The following is a 12568-nucleotide window of genomic DNA, read 5'->3' as shown; positions in this document are numbered from 1 at the left end:
CAAAAGTTTTTTTTTTTTAAGTGAACTACTCCTTTAATGCTGAATTTGTATTTTCATGCATTAACAATCAATCAATCAATCAATCAATCAATCAATCAATCAATCAATCAATCAATGTGTTTGTCATATGCACAGTGAGGAAAAAACAAGTTTTCCCTGTACAATGAAATTCTTTCTTTGCTGTCCACAACGAATGCCAGCACTAATGCAAAGTACTTATAAAAAAAAAAAAATATATATATATATATATATATATATATATATATATATAAAAACGCACATACATAAATAAAAAATGCTATAAAATAAGAAATAGATTTAAAAGATTAAAATATCTATGTATACATATGTGCAATGCTGATTGTGCAATACAGTAATACTTTTAAAGTGCAATTTAAGTGCATCTCCCCAATAAATAGCAGCAGTATTCTGTAACAGTATTAACAGATGTGCAATGATGCAACAGTTGTCCACTGATCTATATCCACAGGCTATCGATTTAAAAGTCTGATGGCTGATGGGTAGAACGAGTTTTTGAGTCTGGAAGTCCTGCATTTCACACTTCTATACCTCCGTCCCGATGGTAGAAGTGTAAACAGTCCATGCTGGGGGTGGGTAGAATCCTTAATGATAGCGGCAGCTCTCCTGTGTACTCTGCGATGGTAAATGGCCTGCAGAGAAGGCAGTGGAGTCTTGATGATCTTCTCTGCAGTCTTCACAATCCTCTGCAGACGTTTTCGGTCTCTCACAGTAGTGTTTCCATACCACACGGTAATGCAGCTTGTCAAGACACTCTGCACAACACAGTTGTAAAGGTTATGGAGGATCTTAGTCGACATGCCAAACCTCCTCAGTCTCCTAAGGAAGTACAGCCGCTGTTGTCCCTTCTTGACCAGCTGTGTGGTATTGAGTGTCCAGGTGAGGTCCTTACTGAGGTGGACCCCTAGATACTTAAAACTACTAACCCTCTCCACTTCAAGCTCTTGGATAAACAGTGGCTGATGAGTGCTCTTCTTTTTCCTCATATCCACTATCATCTCCTTTGTCTTGTCCGAGTTGAGGTTAAAGGGTTAGTTCACCCAAAAATGAAAATTCTGTCAGTATTTACTCACCCTCATGTTGTTCCAACCCCGTAAGACCTTCGTTCATCTTCCGAACACAAATTAAGATATTTAAGATATTAAGATCGCTCCTGCATACAGTCCATAGGCTTCTTGAGGGACTGGCTCTTGCTGTCCTCAAAAAGTCATTAAAGACATCGTTAAAATAGTCCAAGTGACTACAGGGGCTCAATCTTAAGTTTATCAAACGACGAGAACACTTTTGTGCGCAAAAAAACAACAAAAATAACGACTTTATTTCAACTATTCGTTTATTTCTCCCTCTGCGCGAGTCAGGTTACTAGTTTAATAGCGTAAGCTTCTGTTATTGTACGTCACACGCATCACACACACATGACCAGCGTCGGCCAATAGTGAGCCTACGTGTGACGTAGCTCTACGCAATCACACTACGTTAACTGACTTACAGGCTCATGGAGAAGGAAGTGAATAGTTGAAATAAAGTCGTTATTTTTGTCGTTTTTTGGCGCACAAAAGTGTTCTCGTCGTTTGATAAACTTAAGATTGAGCCCCTGTAGTCACTTGGACTATTTTAACGATGTCTTTAATGACTTTTCGGGGACAGCAAGAGCAAGTCCCTCAAGAAGCCTATGGACTGTATGCAGGAGCGATCTTAATATCTTAAATATCTTCATTTGTGTTCCGAAGATGAACGAAGGTCTTACGGGGTTGGAACAACATGAGGGTGAGTAAATACTGACAGAATTTTCATTTTTGGGTGAACTAACCCTTTAAGGTCGTTATTCTCACTCCACATTACAAGACTGAGACCTCCCTCCTGTAGGCTGCTTCATCCCCTCCCAGTGGTACGTCCTATCACTACGGTGTCATCAGCGAACTTCAAGATGACATTGTCCTTATGGGAAGCGACACAGTCATGTGTGAATAGGGTGTAAAGAATAGGACTGAGAACACACCCTGTGGGGTGCCAGTGTTTGTTGTGATAGTGGTTGAGGTCCTATTTCCAATCCGGACAGACTGCGGTCTGCCTGTCAGGAAATCTAGAAGCCAGTCACAGAGTGTGGGATGTAATCCAAGTTCAAACAGTTTATAAGTGAGTTTATGAGGAATGACCGTATTGCAAGCGGAGCTATAATCGATAAATAGCATCCTGAGATATGTGTCCTTATCTTCCAAATGAGAGAGGGAAATATGGAGAGCATCAGCAATGGCATCCGAGGTGGACCTGTTGGGACGGTACGCATACTGCAGGGGGTCCAATCTGTCAGACATACTGCTCTGAATGTGGGTCAGCACCACTCTCTCAAAGCACTTCATAACGTTTGAGGTGAGTGCTACCAATCTATAGTCACTCAGGCAGGTCGGCGGGCTCTTCTTAGGAAGGGGGACGATGGTTGTAGTTTTGAAGCAAGTGGGAACGGTGCACTGACTGAGGGAAAGATTAAAGATAGATGTAAATACATCAGTCAGCTCAGTAGCACAGGCTTTGAGGCTCGCCCAGGAATGTTGTCTGGCCCTGCTGCCTTGCGGGGGTTAATCCTTCTCAGTGCCTTATGTACCACAGCTGATGAAACAGTTAAAGGGGGGGATAATGATTGAGTGCACCAAATGTGTGAATGACTCCTCTCTTTATTAACGCTGGGGATCTCAAAGCGAGCAAAAAAAGTGTTTAAGTCATCCGGTAGGCTGTCTGAGTAGCTGATAACACTCGTGTTGGTCCTAAAGTCTGTGACGTGCTGCAGGCCCTGCCACATCCGCCCCGGCGTCAGCAGTGGAGTAGAAACTGTCCAGCTTCTCTCTATACTGTACCTTAGCCGCTGTTATGGCTCTTCTCAGTCCATACTTTGTCTCAATGCCAGATGCAAATGCATAAGATTGAGCACACAGCATGTAACGTACCTGACTGTTTATCCAGGGCTTCTGATTGGGGAACTTCCTGACTTTTATGGTGGGTATGATGTTATCAACACAAGTGCTAATATACTTTGTCACATATTCAGCGTAGTCGTGAACGTTGACAGAAAAGTCCTCCTGAGTGGCTGCAACTTTGAACACATCCCAGTCTGTCAGAGCGAAACAGTCCTGCAAAATTACCTCAGTCTGCGGGGTCCAATGCTTAACCTGTTTAATGACAGGATTTGTTTGTTTGAGTCTTTGTCTATAAACCGGGTACAGAAACAAGGAAATGTGGTCTGAGAGTCCAAAGTGGGGGTGGGGGGCAGCCCTATATGCACCACGTATGTTACTGTAAACATTGTCTAGTATGTCTCTATCGCGAGTTGGAATGTTCACATGCTGATGATATTTAGTAAGCACAGTGCGTAGATTACACTGATTAAAATCGCCAGCGGCAATAAAAACAGCATCGGGGTGAGCAGTCTCCAAAACAAAAACATAAAAACTCAAATCAAATAAATGTTTGATGTTTAGCGTGCGCTAAAAACATCATGAAGCTTGCAAAGTGCTGCCGCTGAATTGGCTCGCGGAGGAATGTAAACAGCGGCCAGAAACACAGAAGTGAATTCCCTCGGTTGATAGTAGGGACGGCATTTCAGAATTAAAAACTCCACGTCCGGTGAGCAATGTTTATAGACAGTCTGTATATCTCCGCACCACAGATTATTAATGAATACACACACACCTCCTCCTTTCGTCTAGCCAGAGGCTGCTGTCCGGTCTTCCCGGTGCACAGAGTGAGTCGGTAGCTGAACAGAGGATTCTGGGACTTTCTCTGAGAGCCAGGTCTCTGTAAAAATCAGAGCACGGCACTCCCTTACCTCCCGTTGTGATGTGATCCTTGCTCTCAGCTCGTCCAGTTTGTTTTCTAACGACCGCACGTTAGCTAGCAAAAGGTTGGGTAGTGGTGGTCGGCTAGCGCGAGCTTTTAGCCTAGCATGAAGCCCTCCCCTCTTGCCTCGCTTGCGTCGCCATCTCCGGAGCGCTCTCCTCGGATCAGCCTCATTGCTCAAACCCGGCGCTTCGAGGCCCACCTGGGAGCTGTGGCGGTGGTTTCGGGAGCGGGTAATGAGTTGTAACTCAAGTGGTATAAAGCCGGTGAATTTAAAATGGTTAGCTGAATTGGCAATGTCCAGTAATGCCTGTCTGTTGTATATTAGCAATGTATAACAGTTATGCAATACAAAAGAAGCAAGAAACAAACAAAGATAAAATAAAAGCTGGCATTCAAGAGCGGAGTGAGCAAACACGTCTGCCACGGAGGGCGCCATCTTAACAGCCACGATCTGCTTGAGTCAGACAGCGTTGTAACGTGTAGATGATGTTTATCATAATTTGGTAACAGAAAAGTTACCCAACAGAAAGTTTGAACAGAAACTTTTGGTAACAGAAAGTTTGAAGTAGTTTTAAAAGCTTGAAGGTTTTCAATTGGAAAGTTTTAGTTTAGTAAGACAGACTTTGTTTAGGCTAGTAAGAAAATGTCATTTTGCCAAAAGAAGAACTTTTATTTTAAGTAAATGATATTTTTAAATCAGCTTCAGTGTGATATTTAACCATATTATCAAGCGATGATCAAATATCTAAATCAGAGAATAGAGGGAATGCATTGACGTCACTTTCCCATCGGATCAACCCCCCTCAGCCTGACTGAGTGGCAAAAGATCTGCTGCGTGACTGGATTTAATAGGGGAAACTGCGAAAATGCGACTAAAACGAACAATTTTATCAATTTAAACTAAATGTTGGACTCAATTTAGTGTCCCTTACAACTTACTAAAGATCCAGTGATCCATGGATATTGACATGCAGCCAGGAACCGTGTTGCCTGACATTTATGTTTGCCTGATTTCGACACCGGAGAAATAAAAGCAATTTAGACATAAGGGGCTAAAGCAAATTTGCCTGTGAATGCTGTATATACAATATAGGTAGGTCTAAATCCGGGTGATCCCTTATAACAGTGTTATACATATAGCCTATATATCATCATATCGTCCAGCCCTAAAACTTTATAGTTTTTTTTTTTTTGGTCAGTGTTTATTAAAAAAAATCCAATAATGAAGAATATGCAGTGATTACTATTTAATTGATGAGTTGTTAATATATATAACAATACAAAATATATGTGTATGGTTTTACAGCTAAATTCAGCATATTGACACAAAATGATAACTGCAAATCCACCGTTCGCTGACTGGAGTCCAGTTGTTTCGATCCATTTGCTCCTCTTTCTATAGCAGTCTGTGAAAATATACCTCCGATTTTTTGTGAAATCTAGTTGTACTGTCAATCGCAAAGCTCTTTCCCACTTTATACGTGTTGTGTTTGTTTTTGGCGGCATTCACGCTGAACACATATACAGCCGCTCAGTCTTTTTGCCACTCACTGTGAGGAACTGTGGGCCAACGGCCGACGCTGACGTCACGCGCATTCCCTCTATATCATAGGTTTAGGCAATTGGATTATTTATTTTTAACAGTGGATTCAGGGAACTCTAATTTTCTTACGGATGGGCATGAGGTACCGAGATCCACCTATAAAATACTGTGGGTAACACAGCAGACTATATGATGGTCTACGAAAAATACACATTTTTATTATCTTTTTAAAATACATGATACGGTCCGAGCCTCTGACTCGCTGACACAGTTTAAAACTAGATTAAAGACGCTTCTCTTTAGTCAAGCATTCACATAATGCTTACCTTCTAGTCCCTGTTATGCCATACGGAACCGTTTGCCACTGAAACTGCTTAACGCACCAGTGGGGCTCGACAGCCTTTTAGACAAACGGGTCGGCGCGTATGGTTGGGTTGCGGAGAGTTCAGGTTACGGAGAGTTTTTGAGTTATAACGGAAATCATTATGAACATCAGCTATGCTAATTATTTCCCATCTGCCTTTCTGCTGTTATCTCGGGACGCTTGTCCTGAGAAAAATGGCGTTCGTCAGGTCCAGTTTTGTGTCCAGCCTCTCACGGGGATTTCGGATGCCCCAACGCCTGTGAAGAGACGACTCAACGCCTACGATATGCTATGGCGCCGTTTGATTCATAAACAATATTTATATTTAATATTTATATATAAACAATATGAATGTAAGCCAGAGGAGAACTGGCCCCCGACTGAGCCTGGGTTCTCCCAAGGTTTTTTCTCCATCCAATCTGATGGAGTTTGGTTCCTTGCCACTGTCGCCTTGCTTTTGGCTTGCTTTGAGCTTGCTCAGTTGGGGTTAGTTAGTGTTTAGCAATGTTGTTGATCTGTGTTGTGCTACTTTCATGTTATCAGTGTGAAGCTGCTTTGATACAATCTGTATTGTGAAAAGCGCTATATAAATAAATGTGACTTGACTTGACTTGACATGATCAGGATTTTTCCACCTCCGCCTCATTTAAGCCAGGAAAAACCCTGCATGTGCAATATAAAGTACTGGACAACTTTCTTTCTGTTTTATTGCTTTAAAAATTAATAGCATATTAAGCCAATTAAACAAAAACCTGTCAACAAAAGTCTGAAGAAAAAAACACTTGACATTCTGCCCCCCTCACTTTTGAAAAGGGCTTATAACCTGCGCTTTATTCACGTTCCCGAGGAGTCGGAGGGCAAAGACACACGTGGATTTATTTCCAGTCTGATTCAGCAGCTATTCGGGAAAGAAAGTTTCTCTACACCACCAGCTATAGAGAGGGCTCATCGCTCTCCAATGCATCGGATCAAGGACAGCGCCAGGCCAAGGGTGATTGTGGTAAAGTGTCTCAGTCTCCGTGACAGGCACACAATCCTCCGACTTGCCCGGGAGAAAAAACAACTTGAGTATAATGGTGATCGTATCCATATATTTCCTGACTTTAGTGCTGCTTTGCTCAGCAAGCGACGTCAATTCGATGATATCAAGAAACAACTCCAACAACGTAAATTGGAATATACTCTGATTTACCCGGCCACTCTCAGGATTATCTTCAATGGGAAACCTCATCTGTTTAAAACTCCAGCAGAAGCGAACTGTTTTCTACAAGGTGCTGTATAGGCCTAACGCTGACTGACTTTACTTGTTGATTTATTGACGTTACTTTATTCGACGGAACTTGCTGTCAAATGGCGTAATCTGTAAAATTGTGTAAAAAATTTTTTTTTTTCTTTTTTTTTTCTTTTGAAGGTTCTGATTTGATTCTTCCCTACTTTACGTAAATTGTATTCTATAAGCCCTTGCTGATAAAAAGTTGAAGCATATTCCCCTTAGTTGTATGGTGAGATTTATTTATTTTTACAAGAATGTGCTTTCTATTGTTTTATTCATATTGGGAGTTAAAAAGTAAATAATGTAAATACAATATTCAGTAGGCTATTTATTGGCAGATAGTCTGTTTCCTTTTTTTCTTTTTCTCTTTCTTTTCATTGTTTTGGATCATGCAGTCTGTGCTTGTTTGTGTATGCTTGGAGAAACTAGTGTGGATGTATGTGTGTGTGTGTCTATGTGTGTTGCTCTTCCTCCAATCCCATGTCCCTCTCTCTTATCTACTTATGAATGACTATGGGTAAAGGTTTATTAGTTATCCACTTAAATATTAGGAGTCTACCTCATAAAATTGATCTTCTTAGAGCATGGCTCACTTATAACAAACCTGCTGTTATTACTTTGTCTGAAACCTGGTTAAATAGTAATGTACACGATGATGAAATAAGTCTTGATGGCTATAATGTATATAGAGCAGACAGAGGCAGTCGTGGTGGAGGAGTTGCTACTTATGTTTCTTCAAGTTTATCTTCTGAACTTATTATTGCTAGTGAAAGCCCCATGTACTTTGAATGCCTTTTTGTTAGAATATGTTTTCATCAAAATAAACGGTTGATAATAGGAAACATATATAGACCCCCTAACTCTCCGTCCGAATCAACTAATAATATTCTTCGCACTATTAATTCTTTAAATTGTTCTGACGAAATTATAGTATTGGGAGATTTCAATCGAAATTGGCTTGATAGGTCCTCTTTGAAAGAGAGGAATCAGTTTGAAAGCTTAAATCTTACTCAATTAATACAGGAGCCTACCAGAGTGGTGGGAAACTCCAGGTCTCTCTTAGACTGGATCCTGGTTACGCATCCCAATAGAATTGCTGATTCAGGTGTTTTATCTGATTGCTTCAGTGATCATTCAGTTATCTTTTGTATATGGAAAATAAGGTTACCTCGTCTACCACCAAAAATAATCAAGGTAAGACAATTTAAAAATATGAATAATGATGCATTTATTCAAGATCTGTTATGTATTAACTGGGACAGGATGGATTTAATTCCTTATGTTGATGATGCCTGGAAATTCTTTCATACTGAGGTATTAAAAGTCATAGATAAACATGCTCCATGGGCTTCAGTTAAAGTGAAGGGTAGACAGCTACCTTGGATTGCTGGTGACTTAATACATCTCTTTAAGCAAAGGGACAAGGCCTGGGAAAGATATCATGTAACAAAAGATCTGGCAGACTGGATTGAATATAAGCGATTAAGAAATGTATGTACTGTTAAAACAAGAAATGCCAAATCTGACTATTATAAAAATTCATTATCAAATGATTTTACAAATCCTAAACATTTTTGGAAAAAACTTAATTGCTTGTTGAATAAATCTAATAAGAATTCCCTTGCAAAACTAAAAATAAATAATACTATTATAAGTGATCCAATTTCTGTAGCTGATGCCTTCAATCATCACTTCTCTTCTGTCTGTAACTTACGTCCACCTGAATTCTGTTACTCCAACCCTGTAAATAGTAATGTAGTAAACAGTTCTTTTTCATTTACTACAATTCATCCCACTGAGGTACAGCAGGCAATCTATGAAATTAAATCAGGAAGTGGTGTTGGTATAGATGGTTTGGAGATAAAGTTCATTAAAATTGCCTCTCATGTTCTAGCATATCCATTATGTGATCTATTTAATTTATCTATATCTTCTTGCAAAGTTCCAGTTATGTGGAAGTGTGCTAGAGTAACACCCTTATACAAAAGTGGTGATCCTCTTGATCCTAACAATTATAGACCAATCTCAATTATTAGTAATGTAGTAAAAGTATTTGAAAAAATTATATTCAAGAGACTGTTTAAATACATTAATGAGTTTTCTATTTTTTCTCCAAACCAATCAGGTTTTAGGCCCAATTACTCCACCACTACTGCTCTTACAAAATTTGTTAACGATGTTACATCTTCTTTGGACAATAATATGTCCACTGGAGCAATATTTATAGATCTTACCAAAGCATTTGATCTGGTTGATCATTATATTCTCCTTGATAAACTATATAACATTGGTCTCTCTGAACAGTCCATTCTATGGTTTAATTCATATCTTCATTACAGACGTCAGTGTGTAAATCTCAATGGTGCTCTCTCTCAGTTTATGATAATGGATAAGGGTGTTCCTCAAGGTTCTTGTTTAGGCCCTCTTTTATTTTCTATTTTCATTAATGACCTCCCACAAATGTGCTCTGATAGTCAAATTCTCTTGTATGCTGATGATACAGTTATTTATTCTTCAAAACGTGATATTATTTCAATCCAATCATCACTGCAACTTGAGTTTGATACTATTCAAAAGTGGTTTTCGAATAATGGACTTATATTGAATAAAAGTAAGTCTTATAGTATGTTATTCTCAACTAGATCTGCTCGACATAACCATGGCAATAACTTAACAATTAAATTCTCAGATGGTACATTAATGGAGAATGTTGAGGAATTGAAATACTTGGGCCTCTGGCTTGACTCCAGCCTCTCCTTTAGGCCTCATATCGATTCTATAGTGAAAAGAGTAAATTATAATTTAAGATTATTATATCGTTCAATTAATTGCTTTACACAATTGATTAGATTAAGAATTGTAACTCAGCTTTTATTTCCTATTATTGATTATGCTGACTTTGTCTATATGAGTACAACAGAATCACACCTTAAACCCATAAATATTGTTTATAACAGTCTCTGTCGATTTGTGTTGAGATGTCCGTTTCAAACCCATCATTGTCATATGTACCAACAATTGAATCTTTTATCACCAAAGGCTAGACGTCAGCTACACTGGTTTCAATTTGTTTATAAATGTATATTTTTTAATTATCCTTTTTATTTGAAGCAACATTTAGTTCTATATAGGTCAACTTATGGTCTGAGACACCTTGATCATCTCTTTTTTTCTGTCCCAAATATATCTAAAGAAATTGGAAGACGTTCTTTCAAATTCAAAGCCCCTTCTGATTGGAACAGCTTACCTTGTTCCTTAAGGTCCATCTCTTCCTTTCCACTCTTTAAGTCAGCCCTTTTAACTTACTTGCAATCTTGTGACCAATGTATATGTTTTCCTAGTATATGAGTTGTGTTTTAATTTGCTTTATTTATTTATTTATTTATTTTGTTTGTTTTTTGTTTTTTCCTTCACTAATGTGAAGAAAAGAGCATGTGTGCGGGGATGTGTACATGTGTATGTATGTATGTGGTATGTATGTAGGCAGTGCATGCATGCATGCATGTTTGTGTGCATATGTGTACATAGGTATGTATTTTTGTATTTGTATGTATATGTAGGTTATATTTGTTTGTTTTTGTGGTTTCGTCAATTATGGTTTTCTCCTGTAATATAGGCTATCCTAATGTCATAGTATATTGTTTATGTGATATGCTTTGGACAGAGTTGGGACAGTTTGGGGTGTTGGTTGTGTGGAAGAGCTTTAGTATGTCTGTAAGTGTTTGGTGTTATCTTGAGGACCCCCTCGAAAATGAGATGTTCCATCTCAAGGGGTTATCCTTCTCCAATAAATGAAAAGATGGATACACCCCTGAGGCGGGGTAACTCTTCTTCTGTGATGTGAGACAATATTTAACAGTGTTAGTTAAAAGTACCTGTGTCCTGGAGAGAAATCTCCATCTCTGGATGCTTGTGAATCAGCCATGATGAAGATCAGGAGAATCTGATGAGTTTGATCTCCTCCACTGACTCTGATGAAGAAACATTCACACACAATATTAAAAGATTAAATTAAACAACCTTCATGATTTAGCTGAACATGTCTGGAGTGTGTGAGAAAAAGGATTGTGTGACTGCTTTACAAACACCAACGAACAAGGCGGCCATTTAATCTAGAATTCATGGAAATAACGGACACCGGAAACGCTGAACATGTTCGGGTGAATAAAGAAAACAAACCTGCATCGACAGACTCTGATCACTCATTAAGTGCACATACATTTTAGTCCATATCAGTAAGCTATTTTAAGAAAACTGTATGATGTACATTAGAAAATTAGATAATCTCATTTATAAGAAACAACTTAAACCAAAATCTACATTTAAAACATATGGGACCAATTTTATTATTCGTATTATATGACAAAATATTAGAGTGAGTGTGCAGTTCGAATGTTTACTTAGAGCGATTTGCATTCAAATACATAAGCCTATTATAAATGAGTTTGTGTACACATCATAAACTGTAATTAACACATTTCCAATATCCACTGTAATGTTGTTCCAGGAAGGAAACAAGAAGATGCCATGTCACACAAGGTAAAGACAGACAACAAGATAAAAAATAAAAATTAAATGAATTTTAAACGTGAGTGAGACAAAGCAGGTAAAGAGAAGACTAGGGCAGCTTTTAAACTTATATGTGGTTAAGTTTGCTAAGTTTGAGCCAGACAGAACATCAACCTGACCATCAAGTAGACAACATTTATTGTCTCTCGAAATAATACTTTTTTTAAATTATAGACCCATCTTTTGATATCAAATCTTAGCTAATCGTTTATAAATTATAAATTGCATCATTACAATACAATCAACAACAATAACTTTAGCAGATTATTTAAAATACGTTAATTCGTGTCGCTTTTAGAAGGTAGGTCTGTTTTGATATAGTAGGCTCATGTAACCTAATGTGGTTTCCCCCTACTGGACGCATCAGGAACAACAGGGGCGTAAACTGCGGCAAAAAACCCGAGTATAATATTGAAAAACCCGGCTCCAGTTCTGCAGTCCCCCTCCCTCCCTCCCTCGAAATAAATGGCGTATGTCTGTGAGATGTGAATTGGCATGTTTACACATGTATTACCGTTAGACCCATGAACAATCACAACCATCACTAAACACATAAACCTTGAAGTGGAAAGAATTTATTAAAGAACAAATCCCCTTTATTAAAGATTTCATATCAAACAAAACACGTAAAATGTCCTCCAGAGATGCATATTAATATGAGAAAGTCACACTCACCTTCATCAAACTTTTACTACAGGATCTCAAATCCTCCAGCTTTCACATCATAAAGATAAAGGGAAACGTTCATATCCTTCGATGCTGCTTTTTCCGTGTCGTATTCCTATTTTTCCTGCTTAAGATGCGACAGGAAGATTTCCTGATTTCCTTTCACTTTCCATGTGTGTGATGTAAACGAGACGCGCGTTCACGAGAGCACCACGCGCATGCGTGTGAGAGCAGACGTTGTTGCGTGAACGCGCGATAGAGATTAATATTTTGTAAATTC

General features: G+C 38.7%; 1 protein-coding gene across 5 annotated transcripts in view; it reads right to left on the bottom strand.

Annotated features, from left to right (window-relative positions):
- The window catches only part of LOC120484964 (NLR family CARD domain-containing protein 3), a 66002-nt gene extending 53523 nt beyond the window's left edge, over positions 1–12479 (bottom strand). For 4 of the 5 annotated variants that reach the window (XR_016147412.1, XR_016147414.1, XR_016147413.1 and 1 more), the window contains exons 1-2: positions 12298–12479; positions 10929–11024 (exon numbers count right to left, since the gene is read on the bottom strand). Coding sequence is in view for 2 of the 5 variants with exons in the window: in XM_089123039.1 (XP_088979165.1) it covers positions 10929–10978 (50 nt within the window). In the remaining 3 variants the exon portion in view is untranslated. The remainder of the gene's footprint in view (positions 1–10928; positions 11025–12297) is intronic. The other variant, XM_089123043.1, reaches the window with a different exon arrangement.
- Between the last annotated feature and the right edge of the window lie 89 nt (positions 12480–12568).

This window comes from Pimephales promelas, chromosome 2 (assembly GCF_988280905.1).
Source record: "Pimephales promelas chromosome 2, fPimPro1.hap1.1, whole genome shotgun sequence".
Classification (NCBI taxonomy): Eukaryota; Metazoa; Chordata; class Actinopteri; order Cypriniformes; family Leuciscidae; genus Pimephales; species Pimephales promelas.
This window is presented reverse-complemented; position numbering and strand designations above follow the sequence as displayed.